Source organism: Dama dama, chromosome 14 (assembly GCF_033118175.1).
Source record: "Dama dama isolate Ldn47 chromosome 14, ASM3311817v1, whole genome shotgun sequence".
Taxonomy (NCBI): Eukaryota; Metazoa; Chordata; class Mammalia; order Artiodactyla; family Cervidae; genus Dama; species Dama dama.
This window is the reverse complement of record NC_083694.1, coordinates 48664099-48687364: the sequence shown is the minus strand read 5'-3', so window position 1 is coordinate 48687364 and position 23266 is coordinate 48664099. Positions and strand designations below refer to the sequence as shown.

The window sequence follows — 23266 nt, the reverse complement described above, 5'->3', positions numbered from 1 at the left end:
CAAAAGGTGGGAGGCTTGGAAGTATTTGCAAACAACTTTGCCATTTCAAATTAAATTTTGTGTAAAATTACATATCTACTCTGCTTTTTACATGGAGAAACAGCACAGCTCTAACAAGATCTTTAGGAAAATCTAAGAGAACTACGTTAAAAAAAATTTAGTTGGCAAACATGTTACTTTCAATTTTCATTTAATGTCTCCCTATTCTTGTGCCATGGGGAAATTATAAATACTTCTTAATTGATTCTTATTTTGTTTTAGCTTATCCTTTTATTATTCTGTGGGAGTTATAGATGGATACAAAATACCACATTTAATAATGACTCTAGCCTCTCTTCTAATGATTTTGCTCTAAAAGCCACCCCCCCCCCCTTTTTCAGCCCTTGAATTTTCTTCAGCATGATTTTAACTGAAGGCTGTGTTCAAGGTGAGATATGTTCTTTATTTCTCTAATTGCAGGGTGCTGTTTTTTGAACCTTCTTTGTCTGTTGCTCCTTAAAATGAGATTGAGCTGAGCCTCTTCTGTTCTTCCTGTGACACTAAGAAGATGCAGCTATAATTCAGGGCCTCTCAGGTTTTAAATGAGTAATTTACATAATATTTTAAAGTGTGTTTCAAATTGTGGCTGCTTATATAGAAATTTATGCTTTGTGGAAAAATGCCAGTCAGTTCAACGCTAACTGCAACCACGTATATAGAACTATGTAGTTCATGAGTGTAGATAACTGTATGCTGGCCTGACACTCATGTGATAATTGTGACAGAGAAATGGCCAAATATAAATGTCTAGTCCTACATCTGAATATAGGTTGATTTGCTTTTACTTTTACTGAAGAATCAATTCCATAATACTTTCAAGAAAAAATATTTCCATGTCATTTAATGACTGATTTGCATGAAGACAAAGGTGAACCTCTGGGATGGCATTAAAGGCCTTAACTAAATTATGAATGACTGCCACTATAGGAGCCTGGTGGGCTGCCGTCTACGGGGTCGCAGAGTCGGACACAACTGAAGCGACTTAGCAGCAGCAGCAGCAGCAGCAGCAGCCACTATTGTGGTGGTACTTTTTTATGAGTAAGTTGTAAAAATCCAAAAATCATTTCAATGGATAGTAAGGTTATCTCCTGAGGAGGCACATCTTGTTCTGTAATTGTTCTAACTGTTTAAGGGGTTGGGGGGCTTATTTAGCCTTTTAATATCCTAAGAGTGAGGAAGAGAAGATCTCAGTTGAGCAGGCCTGCTGAGATCAAGCTTAAGTACAGTATAGACCCTGAACCCAAATAGAAGAAAAGTTGATATGACTATCCGACATGACTCTCTGACATATCATTAAGAAGCTTATGTTAAGCTATATGACGAACAAAAAAACCTACTTGGAGCTTTACCATCTGTGGAATTAAAGAGACAATTTAACTATGTACAGGTGACCCCAGGTGTTAGTGCCATTAATTATGGTGACCGTATGTTCCAATTCAAAGTATCAGTTTGATAAGTTGGCTTGTATTTAAGGAGACAGTGAATGAGATCTAATATTTAAAATCTGGTCTGTAAAGCACTACACCTATGATTGTTTTTCTGTAGATAAAAAACGTAAAAGAAAATTGAGCTGTTGACAGTTCTAAACAATTCAATTTTTCTGGACTCAATACCGTTGCCTTAATTTTGTGGGTTTTCTTCGGGGCTCTGATAACTAAAAAGTTCAACTGTAGGCTTTAAAATTTTTAAGCTCTGAGGTCTGGAAAGGCTGGGGTTCCAATCCCCTCCCTCTGCTTAGATTTTATAGTAAATTTTCTGAGAGGAACACTATCCAGACATGTAACCATCTCACTTCAGTTCTATTCTTGGTATACCATAACGATCAGCAAAGAGATCTTGCAAACGGTTTCGCAAGATCTTATATAAAATAAAATTGCTTAATGTTACAAGCTAATGATTCTTGGGAGGGATGGGTTTCTGCAGCCGTCATAGCTTAGATGGGCGGTGAGAAAGGCGGCCTTGTTCTGACACTTTCCCAAGCAGGCGCGGCTCCAAGTGCCCGGAAACGGCCAGAAACTGACCAAAGGTGAGCAGGGGAAGGAGTCCTGACTTCTCCTAGGAGAAGCCTCTTTGACACTCAGCCTTGTGAATACTAACCCCCTTTCTCTTTTCTTCCCCCAGGCCAGCGCCTGGGACCCCTGCTCGAGGCGCTGGAGGCGGTACCTTCTGCACTTGCTGTGCCCGGAGCCTGAAAGAGCGCTTGACCTGACAGTATGCTGCGCGCCTGCGCACTGGAACGGAGCGCGTGAGCGTTCCTTCCTGGCCCCGCGTTCTTCCCTACCTCGTGCGCCTGCGCGCCGGCTGGGAGGAACTCGGCGTCTCGGCCTCGGCGGGCGGTCGGGCGAACGAGCGCGCGCCCGCGGTGAGGGAGGCGGGCCGCGCGCGCCGGTGGGAAGCGTCCGGCTGCCACAGCGCCAGCTCCGTCGTAGTCGCTGCCGCCCGGGTCCCGCTCGCCCCTCCTCCCCGCTCCCCCGCCCGCGGCTGCCCGGGCGCATGCGCCTCCGGAGCGCGAGGGTCGGCTTCGGGTGTGTGGTGGCGGCAGAGCGGAGCTGCGAGGCCCGAGAGTCAGAACCTGGGGGAGAGGGATGGTCTCTGCACGGGGGGGAGCCGGAGGAGCCGCCGCCGCTGCCGACGCCACCGCCGCAGCCGCCGCCGCCGCCGCCTCCTCGGCGCCCGCCTCCCGGCGCTGACGGGCTTGTACGAAGCCGGCGAGGGGGAACCCGCACCAGCGGTCGCCAGCACACCGCCCAGCATGGTCCGGGAAACCAGGCACCTCTGGGTGGGCAACTTACCGGAGAATGTGCGGGAAGAGAAGATCATCGAGCATTTCAAACGGTGAGTGACACGAGGCCCGGGGCCGCGCTCTCTCCTCGGGCACCGCTGCCCACTCTGGCCCGTTGCCGGCCCCTCCCCGTGCGCGGAACTGGTGAGGGGACCCGGGCCAGACCCACGGACCGGTGCGGAGGGCGCGCGGCTGCCTGGCCGCCTCTCTGTCCGCGTCGCGGCGTTGGGCCTCGGCGGAGCCGGCCCGGCTCCCACCCTCTCCTTCCCAATAAGGAGGCGGCTGTCGCTCGGTCTCAGCGAAGCCGGCGCCGGGAGGGTGCTCTCGGGCTGGCCAGCCAACGGTGGGGTCGCGTCCTTGCGCGCCGCTGCCCCGGTTCGGTGCGGCTGTCCCGGCCAGCACGCCCGAACCGAGCCGTCTCTGGGCCAGGACCCGAACCCCTACCCCGCCCCGACAACCCCCGGCCCGGCCAACTCCCGAGCCCCGCAGCAACTCCCGCTCCTCGCCCTGCGGACACGTGGATATGTCTGACCTAGAGAGGGTTTTGTGCGAAAGGAAAGCTTATACAAACGGAAAAGTCTTGGTAGGTGACATGGGGGCATCTCGGAACTGGAAAGACACTACTGGATTCTAGGGACCTCTCAAGGAAGGCTCACAGACCTAGAAACTAAATGGACACAAATGTTTTAGATTCTCCCCACCTTGTTTTTGTGGGGTTGGGCGGCGGATGGTGTCCGAGAATAAGCTGGTGCGTCTGTTTCGGCTCTTTCGCCTTCCTGCCTTCAGCGCCCGGGGGTCCCTGGATGGGGAGGACGGTGGGGACCGAGCGCTCGCAGAGGAGGAGCCGCCTCCTGCAGCAGAGTCGCCGGCGCTCCGTCCTCGGGGTCTGAACACTGGGCAGCCTTCTTTATAAGGGTGCTCCCCTCCCACCCAGAATTCCTACATCAGCGGTTTAAAAATGTAAGCCTTACAAAAAAAAAAAAAAAAAATATATATATATATATATATATATATATATATATATATTAATGTAAGCCTTTTCAGGTTAAATGTGGCTCTTCTAGAAAGCTTTTGCCCAGGGTGTATTTTTTGTTCAGGGTTAGTAGGGGTAGTAAAGGGTAAATGTTCTTGATACATTTTAGTTACTTACTAGCGTTCAGCATTTGTTTTTATTTTGTGAAATCACTGTCTGCCATCGCTGATGGAGCCCTCGGTGTGAAATAACCGAAAATGACGCTTTACTGAACAGCGATGTAAATTGAGAGGACCGTGGCAGATACGTGATATTCCTCGGAAATGACAGTTTCTTCCGATATTCAAGACCTCGGAAGGTTTTAAGTTTGGTTTACTTTTAATTCCTCTTACTATCTAGTGAGTGAAGGAAATTATGGAGCGCCCTTATTAGTGAGTCACCATGGGAAAAATAGGTTGCGTCGCTCGCTCCTGAGCAGCTTGGATCAGGAAATGGAAGCAGCGGCAGCGGAGCTCCGCTCTTTCAAATGGAGGATCATTGATTCTGTTGGTGGTTGCTGTTACTGGGGTATTAAACCTTCACCGCTGGAACGCGCGTCTGCGCGTGTCCGCGTGTGAAAAGGAGCCTGGAATAGTGAGGCCATTCATAACCCACTAAAGCTGTCCTCGGCGAGACTGGGGGAGGCGCGCTTCCAGGGACTCCCGGTGTTTACTACGTTGTGCTGAGAAACCAGGCAGCGGGAAGGCAGGAGCAAAACCTCGCCTGTGTCCCCTGTGACAAAGGGGAGAGATCTCGGGCTCGTGGGGAAGCAGATGGGAACTCGATCCCTGGAGCTGCTCCACCCCTTACCCCATACGGAGGCCCCGTATCTTCAATGTTTTGGTGGAAAAATCATTTAGGCGCCAGATTATTGGAGTGGAAAAGCCACTTAGATGCGCTTTCTTTTTATCTTCTTGCGGACCTTCTCTATAGGTCTCCGCCTGGGAAATTCGTAGGCACCGACGTGCAAACACGTGCATTGCAGCATTTGCTTTGCCCCTCAGTATTACGTGACCAGAAGTGTCATTTCGGCATTATGCAGATTCTAGAAACAGTGTCTGCCTGTCGTGGGCAGTTTGACTCCCCCGGCGAGATGAGGGGTTCGAGAGGAAAAAGGAAGTCATCCGAGGGAGTCTTGGAAGGTTTTTAAGTAGATGGTGCTGCCGTCCGGCCTGTGTGAATGACTTTCTAAAATGGCGGCCAGGACCCACTTTATGTGGGAATCAGCAGAGCTGATCTCAGTATGCACAGAGGGAGGAGCGGGCGGAGGATGCGAGCTGCCTTGGAAGGCAGCGGTCTGCAGGAACGTTTCTGTATTAAAGAGGGCTTAGCTGGCACATTGCTCAGGACTGCATTTAAAGCACTGTGTTACCTATTGCAGAGCAAAAGCAGATGCTATTGATGAAAGCAGATTATCTTAAAATTAAGTAGACTGAGTGTCCCTGACACTCCTTTATATTTTTAAAACGACTTTTGAGAATTTTAAACAAGTTTGCTCAGATCTTTGGATAGACAGTGCATTCTTAGTGGGTTTAGAGAGAATAAAAAGGTTTTCAGAGAAAAATCTTCCCTTTACTCCAACCCTGGGAATTCCAGTTCCCACTCTCCACCCCCCCCCCCCCCACCCCCGGCCCCCCACCTCCTACTCCCCTAACAGGTAATCTCTGTGTCTGCCTTCTTGTTTATCCTTAAACGTGTACAAGAAATATTCTTGCTGATCCAGCTGTGGCGCTAAATGGACTTTGTTTGGAGAAATTCAAGGTCTTTTATCCTTATTGTAGAGAACGTTTTGTAAAATATGTGATTGCTACAGGGAGGGAAACTAAATGTGAGTAATTTAAGTGAAAGGGATAAAACAGTGATTGCACCAGAATGGTAGCTCTGCAAGAAAACTTAATATTCACTTCTGATGTCTTCTAGAAATCATGATGAGAAAAACCATGCCTATGCCTATACTAAGACTGAGGTTAAAGTACCTACTTTCACTGTTTTCCCTAGCTGATTTCAACTGTTAACTAATAACTGTTTTATGGGATTAAGCAGTGTACACTGGGAATACATTATATAAAATGTTTCAAAATGAATGTTCTTGTAACGGTGATTAGGCTTTGTAGTAAGTGTTTGAATTTTAAAGAATGATTCAAAGAGACAGCTTTGGGAGCAGGATAGTTGAGAAGGATTTTGGGATGGGGGTCGATCAGAGCAAATTCTTTTATTTATGTTTTGATCAGTGTTCGGTAGAAAATAGATTGAAGGAAGCTTGCTGATTTGGCTTTTTTCTCTGTGCTAAAGAAAGACCAAACCTTTAGAATGTAATCAGAACATTTTCAAAATTTGGCTTTACCTTCTTGCAATAAGAATAATATAATGTGCTCATTATTTTAACAGCATTCAATATACTGATTGAAAAGAATTAAATGAGTATTTCTGAATCAAATTTTATTTAACAAAGATCCATTGCAGAGACTGAATTTGCACAATAGAGAAAGTCCTTTCCTTTGTATGGTGTGTTAGCTGGATTGAAGGGGGATGGGAGGAGTTATACAACAATTGGTTGCTGTCTTAGTTGTTAGAGGGAGAGGTGTGTGTGCTGAGGCTACTCCCTGAATTAGAATGAGCCAATGAATAAAACCCTTCAGAAGAAAACAATTTTTCTGTATTTTATTTTCAGATTTGAAGTAAATCACATATTCAGGTTCTTCCTATCCATTCTCAGTTCTAAAGAATAGGTTGAAGATCTTAGAGAGGTTGAGCAAGGTAGTACATATAAAATTTTTGTCAAAGAATGAAACTCAGTTTTAGCTGGTATATATGTTACATTACATGAATTTGGATAGCTTTACTTCTGGGACACAATAATAAAGTATTGTGGTAGAGTTTCCTTATCCTCACATACTGTATGACTAGGGATATTTTTAGACTTAAGCAAATTTGACTCACCCTAGCCTGCATCACTGCTTTATGGTTTATTCTTTTAGGCTAAGCTGGTTTCTATGAAGAAACACCTCTGTTTATGAATGTTATAATTTTTAATACCTATTTTCATGATAGGCTTTTGCACATTAAAACAGTGAAATAAAATACTTTTATACTCATCTTGAAAAATAGCATTAAAAATTAACACAGAATGCTTGAAATGTATTTTATTTCTGGAGTTAGAAATGCCCCTGGCAGATTGGAGGAGAACAGAGGGCTCAGTGCCAGGAAGAAAGAAGGTGTTTGACTTGTGTAGAGGGCACCTTTTTCCAACTATCTTTCTTATAGACTGATTGCTCAGGCGTTGTATTGTTTGGTATGCTTATGAAGAGATTTCAGGCTTGATTTCGGAGACATTTTTAATCTTGTGAGCACTAATGCTTGGGAAAGATGCACAGATGTTACAGGGATAGTGGTAATTTGAAATAGTCTTCCAAATCTAATTTTCCCCTTCGTTTCCAATTTTGCTCAAATTTTTTTAAAAATTGAATTTTTTTGTGAAAACTAGCATATTCTGTTTGGGGACCTTGTGTTTTTTTTTTTTTTTCTGCTTTTACTTTTAAGTGTCCCTAGTGTTTGAGCTATATTAAACTAGTCCACAGTATGTAGAGTAAACATTGCAGTCTGAAAATACCTTGAGTGAATATAATCATTAAAATTGTGCTCCCAAGTGTCATTATTGGATGCTTTGAAATAAATTGTTGTTCATCAACTTTAACAGACATATATTAGTCTGTTGAACAAGGAGACTAACTAAAGTAACACTTTTTTATATTAAAAACACTTTACTATTTGTTTTAATTTTTTCTTTATTATATGCCTTCTATCTACTCATATTTTGAGTGAAAATAGCATGCTCTGTTGTGGAAATCAATTAGGATGTTTAATAAACTTATTAGAAATTATATAATTTTGGTTTTTAGTATGTGGAAGTATGCTTTGCAGTGAGGTGTTCTTGGTGTAATGTTAAAATATTGAGATAGTCACATTTTTTCCCCTTACATGTGTCTCTGTCTGCCAAGTTGAAAATTTTAAACATCTTAAAAAAACCCACAGTGTATGTCTCTTTAAAACCCTAACTTAAATTTAGTGAATTCTTGGATTTAATTACTTAGGATTTCATTTTGATTACAGGATGAATTGAAATCTAGCATGTTTAAAGATTTTTATTATATGAGAACTGCTCCATTTCTTACAGTTAAGGAATATTTGTGGAAAATTCAAATGTAAAACCCTTATTATTACTTGTGTTTTATACTTGGTGCTAGATTTTTGGTCCAGCATTAAACTTCGGGAGTATGTGTATATCTTTGTATCTTTGTATTAGATGCTGAGTTTCGGTTACATTGACAAATGAAATGAAGATTTTTCTGGTTATATCTTGTATTGACTTTGTTACAGTCTTAATCATGTTTATGCACAGTATATGTACTCTTACATATAATACATTTATAGTTTCTTTGGGCTATCCTGGTGGTTCAGGTGGTAAAGAATCTGCCTGCAATGCAGGAGACATGGGTTCGATCACGGGATTGGGAAGATCCCCTGGAGAAGGGAATGGCTACCCTCTCCAGTATTCGTGCCTGGAGAATTCCATAGATACAGGAGCCTGGTGGGCTGTAGTCTATGGGGTTGCAAAGAGTTGGACAGGACTGAGAGACTAACATAGTTTCTTTGATTCTTAAAGTAGACTCAGTGATTTTTTTTTTAACTTTCACCCAATCATTTTATTCCTTTTATTTAAAAACTAAAATATTTATACTCTGCTTAAAAACATTTTGTATTTTACATTTGACATATAGTGATTTGCATCTTTTGTAAGTCAGTAAATTGGTAGGTATGAATTTTTTTCAGGCATTACTTTTTTTTAAAGAATAATAGAGCCCACTGAAGAAGTTGGTTGTCAGCTTTTTTTTTTTTTTAAAGATTTATTTAATTATTTATTGGCTATGGTGGGTCTTCGTTGCTTCAAGCAGGCTTTCTCTAATTGTGTCTAGTTGTGGCAAGTGGGGACCACTCTTGGTGGTGTGAGGGCTTCTCATTGCAGTGGCTTCTCTTGTTGAGGAGCATAGGCTCTAAATATGTGGGCTTCAGTAGTTGCAGTGCCTGGGCTTAGTAGTTGTGGCACACAGGCTTAGTTGCTTCCTGGCTTGTAGGATCTTCCCAGACTAGGGATCTAACCAGTGTCCCTTGCGTTGCAAGGCAGATTCTTAACCATTGGACCACCAGGGAAGCCCTTCAACCCTTACTTTTTAAAATTCATGCTTTATGTTGTCTGCATTAAAGGCTCTTTTTCACTCAAGATTTTTAAAATTTTATTAAAAGTTTTTTGGTTTTTTTTGCCGGGGAGCTGCATGTTTTGGCATGTGGGATCTTAGTTCCTCAACCATGGAACCAACCCATGCCCTCTGCAGTGGAAGTGTGGACCCCTAGCCACTGGACTGCCAGGGAATTCCCCACTCAAAATTATTTAAGTCATCTGAGATTAAAAGAAAAAATATTTTAAAAGTTTAGCTCTTTACTATATCAAAAGGATATTAGATTTTAGATTCTTCAATGAAAACTATTGCCATTTAGACCAGAACTTAGGAGGAAGTACTTAAATTTGGCTTGGAAAATTTGTCAACTCTTAACTGTATCGTGGTGTAGTACCAGTATATGAGTAGTACCTGTGATGATCACCAACACCAATCAGATGTATTTTCGTATTTCACATTACAGTTGTTGCAGATATCTCGTTTATGCTCATCACAACTTGAAATGACAATAACTTTTAGACCTGCTAAATATTTCTATTTAATGCATTAATAAGGATGTGTGTACACACACACACACATACATACACACATATATTCTTATATACATATGATGGCTTCCCTGGTGGCTCAGATGGTAAAGAGTCTTCCTGCAGTGTGGGAGACCCAGGTTCAATCCCTGGGTCAAGATCTGTGTCTATGTATGTGCAGATTACTGCAGACAGCATGAAGCATGAATCTCTCTCTCTCTCTCTCTCTCTCTCAACACACACACACACACACACACACACACACATGATACTGTATAGTCAATCTGTGTTGTGGATATACTTTTATTTTTTATTTTATTTATTTTATTTTTTTGTGGATATACTTGTAAAATTCTTCCTTGGAGCATTTTGAACATACACAAAAAGTAGAAAAGCAGTAAATTGATCCCGTGTACTCATCATTTAGCTCCAGTGACCGTCAGCAATGACCTGTTCTGCTTTATGAGGAAAAAGAAAGCACAGGAAGGGATGGGGAGTAAGGGGGTGGCAGTGATGAGGAAGGCCTCTTTGAAAAGATAACATTTGATTCACAGGGATGAAGACCAATCCATATAACTAGATCCACTGCCTAACTGTTACTTTTTTTGTTTAAAATTTATTTTGAAATAGTTAAGGAAAAGTACAAAGAATTCCCACATGCCCTTCACACAGATTCCTCAGTTGTTAGCATTTTGCCACATTTCTTCCATTACCTTCTCTTGTCTCCTGGCATATCATCCTTTCACCCTTATATTCTCCAGTGTGTACTTCCCGAAAGCAAAGACACTCCTGCATTTCACCATACAGTGTTCTCAGCCAGGAAATCAACACTGGTATAAGAGTATTACCCAATCCAGAGACCTCATTCAAATGATGCCAGTCATCCCAACAATGTCCCTCTTTCCTTTTTAATCCAGGATCCTAGCCAGTACCATGTATTGCCTTTGGTTGTTGGGTGTCATCCTTCTGTAACAGTTTCTTACTCTTAATTCTCATGTGCCTCATAGTCGGAAAGAACATAGTTCTTTCAGTCTGCAGGCTGACCCTCCACCCAGGTCTGTCCAATATTGCCTCATGACCAGATCAGGTCATGCTTTCTTGGCAGATATACCACAGAAATAATTCTGTGTTTTATCAAAATATGGAAACAATATGGCTCCATCCCACACTGGTGATGTTAACTTTGATCACCTAGTAAAATTAGTGTCTTCACTATTTTATTTGATTAACATTTAATGGGAAGATATCCAATATTTTACTGATAGTCTTTTCCATCATCAGCCCTAAACCTGGTAGCCTTAACATCCTTTGATAACTTTTTTTAATGTTTTCATTTTTGTTTATTTATTTGGCTGTATTGGGCCTTAGTTGTGGCATGTGGAATCTAGTTCCCTGATCAGGGATTGAATCCAGGCTCCCTGCACTGGAAACTAAGAATCTTATCTACTGGACCACCAGGGCAGTCCCCTCATTGTTAACTCTTGACTGTATTATATACTGCTGTGATTGTTGCCAAGTGGTAATCTATTACTATGATTACTTCTTCAGTAATTCTGCTGTAGGTGAGAATTTTCCATATATATATTTACACATATATACAAAATATAAATATATATATTGAGAATATATACATATTTGAATAAAGGTGAAAGAGAGTGAAAAAGCTGACTTAAAACTCAGCATTCAAAAAATGAAGATCATAGCACCCAGTCCCATCTCTTCATGGCAAATAGATGGGGAAACAATGGAAACAGTGCAGACTTTGTTTTCTTGGGCTCCAAAATCACTGCAGATGGTGACCGCAGCTTGCTCCTTGGAAGAAAAGCTATGACCAACCTAGACAGCATGTTAAAAAGAAGAGACATTACTTTGCCAACAAAGGTCTGCACAAAGATATGGTTTTTCTGGTAGTCATGTATGGATGTGAGAGTTGGACCATAACGAAGGCTGAATGCCAAAGAATTGATGCTTCTGAACTGTGGTATTGGAGAAAACTCTTGAGAGTCTCTTGGACTGCAAGGAGATCCAACCAATCAATCGTAAAGGAAATCAATCCTGAATATTCATTAGAAGGACTGATGCTGAAGCTGAAACTCCAATACTTTGGTCACCTGATGTGAAAAGCCGATTCATTAGAAAAGACCCTGACGCTGGGAAAGATTGAAGGCAGGAGGAGAAGAGGATGACAGAGGACAAGATGGTTGGATGGCGTCACCAACTCAATGGACATGAGTTTGAGTAAGCTCCAGGAGATGGTAAAGAACAGGGAAGCCTGGCGTGCTGCAATCCATGGGATTGTGAAGAGTTGGACATGACTGAGCAACCAAACAACAATAATATATATTTGGAAATATGTGTGTACATACAGACATACATATATATGATTTCCATTTTTTCCTGTAGGTTTTAATTCAGGGCCTGCTTATTTTGATACCCAAATCATTCTAGATTTGACCAGTGGGAACCCCTTCAAATTGGCTACTGTGCCCTTTTGATATCTCCCTACTATTCCCTTAAACATTTATTTCTGGCAACAACAAAGGCTCATCTTGTATTTTCCCTCCCCCAGTCCTGGAATCAACCATTTGTCCAAGAAACTCTTGGTTCTTTTCATGAGGGATGGTGTTTAGAAACCAATATCTGGGTGCAAGTTTACTCATTGGTACAGAGATAAGAGGATGTGTATTGTGTGTGTATATGAATACTGCCTCTTCATTGACTATGCTAAAGCTTATGACTGTGTAGATCACAAGCTGGGAAATTTTTTAAGAGATGGAAATACCAGGTGATCTTCCTTGTCTCCTGAGAAACCTGTTTGTGGGTCAAGAAGCAGCAGTTAGAACCTTACACAGAACAACTGACTGGTTCAAAATTGGGACAGGGGTACGAGAAGGCTGTATATCGTCAGCTTGCTTATTTAACTTCTTTGTAGAGTACATCATGCAGAATGGCAGGCTGGATGAATCACAAGCTGGAATCAAGTTTGCAGGGAGAAACGTCAGCAACCTCAGATATGCAGATGATACCACTCTAATGGCAGAAAGTGAAGAGGAACTAAAGAGCCTCTTGATGAAGGTGAAAGAGGAGAGTGAAAAGGCTGGCTTAAAATTCAGCATTCGAGAAACTAAGATCATGGCATCTGGTCTCATCACTTCATGGCAAATAGATGGAGAAAAAGTGGAAGCAGTCACAGATGTTATTTTCTTGGGCTCCAGAATCACTGAGCACAGTGACTACAGCCATGAAATTAAAAGATGCTTGCTCCTTGGAAAGGTATGACAAACCTAGACAAGTCAATCCTAAAGGAAGTCAGCTCTGAATATTCATTAGAGGGACTGATGCTGACGCTGAAGCTCTAATACTTCGGCCAGCTGATATGAAGAGTCGACTCACCGGAAAAGACTTTGATGCTGGGAAAGATTGAAGGCAAAAGAAGAGGGTGGCAGAGGATGAGATGTCATCACTGACTCAACAGATGTGAATCTGAGCAAACTCCAGGAGATAGTGAAGGACAGGGAAGCCTGATGTGCTGCAGTCCATGGGGTCACAAAGAGTTGGACACAACTTGGCAACTGAGCACCACCACCACCACCACCAAAATGTATGCATATATATACATTACGTGTACCATTGTATCATATATTTAAAAGCTATGTTTGCACATGTTTCAATACATGAGGATTCTTTCTGAACTCCCCATTTCCATGTTTATAAACCGCTTCTCAGACAGTGAGAAACCTGACTGTTGTTATTCTCAATATATTTGCTTATTTACCTAATCATGTTGTCCCAGCCACTCTGCCTCATCTACCTTTGGGCACCTCGTCCCTGCTGCCTCTGTATCAAATCCCTCCCTCTTGGCTATTCTCTTTGAAAACCAACACTGTAGGGGAGGTGAAAGGCAAGGAAAGGAAGGTGGAACTGGAAATTACTTGAATGTTTTTGTCTTCAATTTTTTATCTTATAGGAGACAGCTTGTGGATGGATGAATCACCTGCCTCTGGTGCCATTTGTAGGCAGATTTAGAGCAACCTCACTTTTAAACTGTTGGTTTTGGTTCTACTTCTCCACTGACTTTATGACATGAGGTTAATCACAGGATCAATATGAGCTGTATTATATGCTTAGTCATTCAGAAGAGGGAGTGGTAAGAAGCTTGTTTTTTAGGAATAATATTAGGTCCCATCATTGCTCCATGTATTTGGGTGTTAGTCATTCACTTTATGTGATATCTCAGCAAATTTTACCCATGCTCTACTTCCCCCCAAACCTTACTGACCTCAACCTTATTTCTTTTTTGTTTTTACTTAAATTTTTAAAAATTAATTTTAAATGAGTAAATTTTAATTAATATAAATCTTAATTGAAGTATAACTGACATAACTTTACATTGGTTTCAGATATACAAAATAATAATATATTTATATATATTGCAAAATGATTACCATTAGTTAACATTCCTTATCATACATAGTTACAAAAACCATTTTTTTTTCCTCGTGATGAGGGCTTTTAAGATTTACTCTCATAGGAACTTTCACATATGCAGATATAGTATTTTTTTTTTTTTAATTTCTACCACTTTATTGCTACCAACCCATCTCTCTCCATCCTCGTGCACACATGCTCAGTCATGTAACCCCATGGACTACAGCCCGCCAGGCTCCTCTGTCCATGGACTTTTCCAGGCAAGAATACTGGAGTATCACATATGCAGACACAGTTAAACTACAGTCACTGTGCTATATGTTATGTCCCTGTGACATTCACTTTATTACTGGAAGTTTATATCTTTTGAGCCCTTTCGTTCCACCCATCTCCATACTCACCAGGCACTGATCTTTATTCTGTATCAATAAACTTTTTTTGTTTTAAAGAATTCCCATGTAAATGAGATCAAATGGTATTTGTCTTTCTCTGACTTATTTCATTTAGTATTATGCCCTCAAGTTTTACTCATTTTGCTCTAAATGTCAAGATTTCCCTTTTTATGGCTGAATAGTATTCCATTCTGCGTGTGTGTACATACATACACAGCCCATATGTCACATCTTCTTTATCTATTCATCGATCTGCAGATACAGATTGTTTCTGTATCTTGGCTTTTGGTAATAAATTAATATTGCAGTGAATGTGAGGATGCATATATCTTTTCAAATTAGTGTTTTTGTTTTCCTTGGATATATACCCAGAAGTGGAATTGCTGTCATATGGTAATTCTATTTTTAATTTTTCGGTGAACGTCCATACTGCTTTCCATAGTGGTGGCACTCAACTTTCTTTTTCCCCTCCCTCTATGCTACTCTTCGCCCCTGTCCAAAGAGTTGTAAGAACTGTATTCCTTTGCACAAGCCCTACAATGTGTATAGTTGGTATTATTTTGAAGTAGCTCCCAGACATCTTATTTAATCCATAAATATTTCAGTGTTTATCTCTAGAAGATATGCACCAATACTGTGGTATATCTGTATTTCAAATACCCAGTCTGACTGGGGCATTTGAATAGGGATATGCCATTGGCTCAATTACAAACTTGAGCCAGTACTCAAGTTTGTAATTGCTTTAAGAATCTTTTTTTTTAAACTCAGGGTCTAAATAAAATACGTAAGATTTATTTTACAATTTTTGTTGAGGTATAGTTTGCATACAATAAAATGTACCTGCTTCAAGTGTTGAGTTTGTTGAATTTTGAGTAATGTAGGCATCCTTGTAATCACCACCACTACCACAGTCAAGGTACTACATTTATTTACTTATTGATGGACATTAGACTATTTAAATTTTTTTAATCCGTAAGTTTTAATCTCTATTTACAGCTTAATTTGTTGGAAATCAAGTTGACTGTAGAGTTTCTCACGGCGTGTGTTTTGCTGATTACATTTTTGTCCTGTGGTATATATTAACATCACCTTTTGTCCTCTGTATTTCCTATATGTTCAAAAGGGCCTATTTTTGAATATTTGAAAACTGTGTTTCAATATAATTGGTTTCCTTGTAATTCATGCGTTTTATTTTCCTTATGACCCCATGGACTGTAGCCTGTCAGGCTATTCTGTCCATGGAATTTTCCAGGGAAGAATACTGGAGTGGATTGCCATTTCCTTTTCCAGGAGATCTTCCCAGCCCAGGAATCGAACCCAAGTCTTTTGCATTGTCAGGTGGATTCTTTACCACTGAGCCTTTAATTTAATAATACTCTGAGAAAGGGTTTATAGGTTTCACAAGACTGTCAAAGCAGTCCATGGAAAAAAGTTTAAGAAACATTGGTTTAGGCAAACCATTAGGTTAAGAGTAGAATGCTAGCAGTATATTTAAGTACTGATTTTAGCCTTGACCTAAAACGGTTGAGGTTAAAAAGTTAATCACTGAAAAACTTTGACTTGAAAATGAAATAAAGTAGTGTCCTTTGAATAGCTCGATTCTTTCCCTCTTTTTCCTCATTGTAAACTTAGATTAGAACTGCTCTTTTTCTTGTGGGAATTTTTTTTTTGTTTTTTTCATCCTCCTCCCTCCCCCATTTATTCTAAAAATCATGGAATCTTTAGGTTTTTAAGATTGTTCCTTTTAGTCAGCTTTAATTCTTTTAATGACGTGAATTTCAAGCACATCCAGTGTTAGAATTAAATGCCATATTAGATATTGATTTCTGCAGTATAGATGGATCTAGCCTTAAAGAAAACAAGATTTGTAAAAATCTCAATTTATGGAGTGTCTTTAATTCAGTTAGTATGTGATATTGTATATAAAATAAGACAGGGAATTCCCTGGCTAGACGGACCTTTGTTGGCAAAGTAATGTCTCTGCTTTTTAATATGCTGCCTAGGTTGGTCATAACTTTTCTTCCAAGGAGCAAGAGTCTTTTAATTTCATGGCTGCAGTTACCATCTGCAGTGATTTTGGAACCCCCCAAAATAAAGTCTGTCACTGTTTCCACTGTTTCTCTATTTGCCATGAAATGATGGGACCAGATGCCATGATCTTAGTTTCCTGAATGTTGAGTTTTAAGCCAACTCTTCCACTCTCCTCTTTTACTTTCAAAAGGTTCTTTATTTCTTCTTCACTTTCTGCCATAAGGGTGGTGTCATCTGCATATCTGAGGTTATTGATATTTCTCCCAGCAGTTTTGATTTCAGCTTGTGCTTCATCCAGCCCAGTGTTTCTCATGATGTACTGTGCATATAAGTTAAATAAGCAGGGTGACAGTATATAGCCTTGACGTACTCCTTTCCCGATTTGGAACCAGTCTGTTGTTCCATGTCCAGTTCTGACTCTTGCTTCCTGACCTGCATACATATTTCTCAAGAGGCAGGTCAGGTGGTCTGGTATTCCCATCTCTTTCAGAATTTTCCAGAGTTTGTTGTGGTCCACATAGTCAAAGGCTTAGGCGTAGTCAATAAAACAGAAGTAGATGTTTTTCTGGAACTCTCTTGCTTTTTTTGATGATTGAGCGGATGTTGGTAATTTGATCTCTGGTTCCTCTGCTTTTCCTAAATCCAGCTTGAACATCTGGAAGTTCATGGTTCACGTACTGTTTAAGCATGGCTTGGAGAACTTTGAGCATTACTTTACTAGTGTGTGAGATGAGTACAATTGTGCGGTAGTTTGAGCATTCTTTGGCATTGCCTTTCTTTGGGATTGAAATGATAACTGACCTTTTCCAGTCCTGTGGCCACTGCTGAGTTTTCCAGATTTGCTGCCGTATTTCCAAATTTGCTGGCAAATTTACGGGCATGATCTCTATGGGGCCTATGAAAATCTGTACATGTAACTCTCTCTTGTAAATGCTCACTGTGTCAACTTTTGATATAAATAGTGTTTTGGTTGATAACTGAAAACTTAAAAGTGAGAGATGAATGAGTATAATATTAAAAGCTCTTGCACTCCAAAGGAAAAGAAAATCTGGTTCTGCCTGTCATTCTTCATAATGAATAAGAGTCACTGGAATGCTGTGAAAATTTTAAAAAAGTATTTATTAGTTGGATAATAAAAGAGCTTACTATCTCTAAATACTGTGTATCCATCATGCAAAACATAGGCATATCAGTTCTTTTCAAGTGAATCATTCTGCTAAATATCTATGCTTATCAATCGAAAATAGCCTTTCTTAGGTCTAAATTTAAGTGGTCTTTGTGAAGTTTCAAATAGTTTTAAATTATATTGCAGTTAATTTTAAAAAATGGTGTATGTGCCTTGTTATACTCTTAATTTTTCTTGTCACTTATAGTGCCCCATTGTATTTTATTTTTTAATGAACTAGCCCTTTCCACGGTGGTTTTTGACACAGATTATTCCTTTTCAGCATAAGTTTGCTTTGCCAGTGTAAAAGTAGATGTATAAAAGGAACTTGCATCACAGCTTGGGGTCTCACAGGGTTGTGACATTTGATTTCCTTTGTGTTGATCTTATTGGAAATTTGATTGTGAAACATTTTTGCTTATAAGAAAAAGCTTTTTAGTTCTAAAGATGATAATCAGACTAAAGTGTTGACTGAAGAAGTTTGCATATTAATAGTTTCAGGAATGATTGGATGGAGACTGGTGACTTAATAATTTAATGGATTTAATTTTGTGCAAAGTTTTTTTTTAATTGGGAAGTAATTTAATTGGGAAGCATGATTATTTAAAAGTTGGAATTAAGTAGAAAAATCCAAAGGCCTTTTAAGATTAGAGTGGTACATTTCTTTAATCTGGAAATACAGGTAGTCTTTAAAGATTTTACAAAAATGCAATGGTGGATAAAAAGAATATGAAATTTGTGTATATTATAAAAAGATCACATTTCTGTCTTGATTTTATTCTAAGCAACCAAATATTATGAAATTAGGATAGAAATGTAATCAAGTGAAATATTAGAAGGAATTTATAAATTTCTCAGAGTCTTTTTAACCTGTTATTTTGTTACTACTACGAAGTAAGCCATAGATTAGAAGTTAATTTCCTTTTCAGTGACTGTACTGTAATAGTCCTATTAAACTAGGTAGGAAGCACGTTTTCAAAGAGACCTTTGCGTTTATACCCCTTCCTTCCTTTCTTCCTTCTCTACCCTCCTTCCCTGGAGTCTTCGTTGCTGCCTGTGGGCTTTCTCTAGTTGCCTTGAGCTGGCGTGGGGGGTGGGGGGCAGGCTACTCTTCATTTTTTTCTCTGGTGCGCGGGCTTCTCCCTGCAGTGGCTTCTCTGGTTGCAAGCACAGGCTCCAGGCACCCGACCTATGGGCTCCAGGGCTCAGGCTTCAGATGTGGTACACTGGCTTAGTTGCCCTGAGACATGTGGGATCCTCCTGGACCAGGGATTGAACCCATGTCCCTTGCATTAGTAGGCAGATTCCCATCCACTGTACTACCAGGAAAGTCTAAGTGAGCATTTTTGATTTCCAGTATTATGTTAGGAAAGGAAATTCTGACTTATGCTACAACGTGGATTAACCTTGAAGACATTATGCTAGGTGAAATAAGTCACAAAAGAACAAACACTGTATGTGTCTACTTACATTAATTACCTGGAGCAGTCAAATTCATAGAGACAAAGTGGAATGATGGTTCCTTTTTTTTTTTTTTTAATTGTTATAAGCAGTACTGCTTATTAAGGAATCTTGTACACTGAGACACGTGCAATTATATATGAATGAAAAATTCCTGTGAATGCAATTTCTGGGGATGTGTACTTAGTTCTAAATTTCTTCTTTCATTTATTTTTGACTGTGTCACAGGGCACGCGGAATCTTAGTTCACTGACCAGGGATCAAATCTGCACCCCCTGCGTTAGAAGCACGGAGTCCTAACCACTGGATGCCAGAGTGTCCCATTAATAAAAACACCATCAGATTGTCTTCCTTAGATGTTTATCTAATTTATACTCCTGCAGACTAAGAAAGTTATTTTCTTAGACTTTCACTATTATCTACATATTAATATTTAGATTTTTGTGTTACATGGTACACTTTGGATTTTTGAAATTTTGAGTGAGATTGTTAAAGAATTTCCTATTTAGGTATTTTGCCAAGTTTTTTGGAGGGGAGCTTCTGTCTCCTTTGATTTGCAGAAGTTTGTATATTTAGGAAATCACTTATTTCTCATTTGCAGGTATTTTTCCCCATTTGTCTTTTGACTGCATTTTGCAATTTAGGAGCTATAATTTTTACATGGTTTAATTTATATGGTCTTTTCCTTTATGACATAGGTATTTTATCTCAGGTATTTTTATCTCATGCTGAGTCTGTAGAAGACTGTACAACAAACTATTAATTATTTATTTTTGGCAGAGAGAAAACACAAATCAGTAAGCTGTTACAAATCATTCTCCATCCCCTTCTTTTTCCACCACTCCCCCATTCCTTCAAATAGAGCAACATTTTAGAATATTAGCTTTTCCTAAAAATGAGGCTGGGAGCCTGTGGTTGACTCCTCTTTGCTGGCTATAGGGATTCTGAGTCTGTTTTTGCCATCTTTAGTTATTATTTGTACAGTTCTTACTCCAAAGATAGAGTGTGATTACAGGGGAATATGTTAATTTTTTAAGAATAGCTTATAGATATGTTTTATACATTTATACTGAAAGAATTCGGTATTGCTGTGAAATGAAGATAGGTTTTGCTTGTCATCTAATGGGTTTCTTATCTTCCCAGGCAGGCATGCCTGAAATAGAAAATGTCTTCAATGTGTGCCCATTTACAGGAAACGTGGCATTCAGTTGATTTATTGAATAGTCCGAAAAGTTCGTTCGGGTATTCTGAAAACCCCGAATGAACAAAAACTTTTGGCCAACCCAGTATATTGAGGGTAACGTAGATGCTTGTGACTAAAGGAGACATAAATTCTGATGTATTACAAGACAGTGACAGGGGCTTCCCTGGGAGTCCAGTGGTTAAGAATCCACCTTGCAATGCAGGGGACGCCGGTTTGATCCTTGGTTATAGAATATCCCACATGCCCTGGGGTAACTGAGTCCATGAGCCACAACTACTGAGTCCATAGGCAGTAACTACTGAAGCCTGTGCACTTTAGAGCCCGTGCTCCGCAACAGCAGAAGCCACCACAATGAGAAGTCTGCACCCTGCAACTAGGGAAAGCCTGTGCATAGCAGTGTGGATTCCTCACAGCCAAAAATACATACATACATACATACACACACACGTAAATAGTAAAGAAAAGGCAGTGACAGGTACTATTTTGTGTCTTTATCTTTTAATAGCAGTTTTAATGAGATATAATTCATATGGCATAAAATTCTTCCCCGGAAAGTTTACAGTTCAGTTGTTTTTTAGAATAATTGCAGAGTTGTGCAGCCATCACCACTGATATCAGAGTATTTTCATCACTCCAGAATGAAACCTATTAGCAGTGATTGCCCATTCTTTCTTCTCCCCAACTTTTGGCATCCACTAATCTTTTTTCTACTTCTGTGTGTTTTCCTATTTTGGACCTTTCACATGTGAAATCATACAATATGTGATTGGCTTCTTTTACTTAGTATAATATCTTCGAGATTCATCCATTGTTGTAGCATGTATTAGAACTTCATTCCTTTTTATTCCCTAATGACATTCCATTGAATGGACATACCACATTTTTAAAACTCCACTTAGCAATTGAACTTTTTTTTTTTGGCTATTATGAATAATGATATTGTGACATTTCTGTGTTTTTATGTGGACATACATTTTCAGTTCATATCAAGGGAAGAATTGCTGAATTATATGGTTCTAAGTTGAACATTTTCAGGAACTTCCAAATTGATTGCCAAAGTGACTATACCATTTTGCAATTTCACCAGCAATGCCTCAGGGTTTAGAAGTCTTTGGAAAATCTTAGTAATCTTCTTATCCTAATCACTTGTTATTATCTGTCCTTTTTATTTTCGCCATTGTATTGAGTGTGAAGTGCTATCTCACTGTGGTTTTGGTTCTTATTTTCCTAAAGTCTAATGTCGTTAAGCAAATTTTTGTGTGTTTATCGGCTGTTTATCTTTTTGGGAGAAATTGTCTATATATCCTTTGCCTATTTTTAAATTGCAATATGTCTTTTTCATTGTTGAGCTATCAGATAAATAATTTGCAAATATTTTCTATTTTCTGCGCTTATATAAATTTTTGATCCTTTGGACAGAATAAAACTATTAACTTGTAGTTTGTGATTGTCATGCTAACAATTTAAATTTATCTTTGTTGTTCTAGATAATTGTTAAAACAGGTTCTTCCTTTGGTTTTTATTTAAATTGATAATGAGACATATGACATATTAAAATATCAACATCTTATTTGGTTATGTCCAAATTGCAGGAGTTTTGCAATCTAAATATATGATTCTGAGCTACATACTACATTTAATGTGTTGATGTATGGGGAGTATCAGTAATTGTGAATGATGTAGCTTTAATGGCTACCTCCACTATGTTGAGGACCAGAGATAGCTGTGATATATTTGAAAAGGTTGGGATTGTACACTTAATGGCTAAATAGCTAATTTTATGTTATATTTTATTGCAGTGAAAGTTTTAAAAAATTTGACCTGTGATTATATAGGAAAAATGTGGCCAGCTCCAGTTTAAATGCTGTTAAGAACCCCTGGAGGAGGGCATGGCAACCCACTGCAGTATTCTTGCCTGGAGAATCCCAAGGACAGAGGAGCCTGGCATAGGGTCCATAGGCTTGCACAGTCAGACATGACTGAATCGATTTAGCACACGCACACATAATGCACTTAAATTTCTAGTGGATTCTGCATTTTGGTATTGAAGTATTTGTAGTCACTGGTATAGGAAATAAAGGTCTAACACAGAGGGGAAACCAGTCTTTTGGTCTAAATATAGGATCAAGTCATTGATTTATAAATTTTGTAATTCCTTCATAAAAATTTTTTACTATAAAAGGTTTTTGTAAGTGTTGATGTTACGGCATTGTTGCAGATAGCTTGGTGGTTGTGATGGATATATTTATTACCCAACTGAGTTTGGAAGAGGAATGATTTTGAATATTTTCATAATGTAAAAAATTGTTTAGATGCAAAGTCGTGTCCGACTCTTTAGCAACCCCATAGACTGAGCCACCAGGAAAGCCCATAAATAGATGTTTAAGGAAGACCAAGTGAAAGTGAAAGTGAAGTTGCTCAGTTGTGTCTGACTCTTTGCGACCCCATGGACTGTAGCCCACCAGGCTCCTCCATCCATGGAATTTTCCAGGCAAGAGTACTGGAGTGGGTTGCCATTTCCTTCTCCAGGGGATCTTCCTGACCCAGGGATCGAACCCGGGTGTCATATCGTAGGCAGATGCTTTTACCGTCTGAGCCACCAGGGAAGCCATCGCAGTAAATGCGGCATTATTTAGGGTTATTTTAAAATTCTCTCAAAAATTTTTAAGAACTACAGTGTATGTTGATAAATTTAATATTTTTTGATGGTGAATATTTTTGACCAAACCAATGTAATATTTTTTTATTGTGTTTTTGATTACAAGTCCCTTGAAAGTCTATGATTTGATAGATTAGGTTGTACTTCTGATTTTCAAGGAGTTATGAAATGGTCAAAGAGACTGAAAAGTTTGACTGAGAAAGGAGAGTTCGGTCCACACGCTTTGCCCATTTCTAGTTGGTTCATGAAGGAGACGTTGGGTGCCTCTTGGCTTGGCAGGTCGGTATAAACCCCTGACAGGTTTCTGCCATAAGCCGTATGAGGTTGCCGCG

At 39.7% G+C, this 23266-nt stretch overlaps 1 protein-coding gene across 1 annotated transcript in view; it reads left to right on the top strand.

The window, feature by feature from the left end:
* Nucleotides 1–2690: 2690 nt before the first annotated feature.
* SPEN (spen family transcriptional repressor) overlaps nt 2691–23266 on the top strand; it is an 88942-nt gene continuing 68366 nt past the window's right edge. The window contains exon 1 of the mRNA XM_061160674.1: nt 2691–2874. Within this exon, the coding sequence (XP_061016657.1) occupies nt 2792–2874 (83 nt within the window). The 5' untranslated portion in view covers nt 2691–2791. The remainder of the gene's footprint in view (nt 2875–23266) is intronic.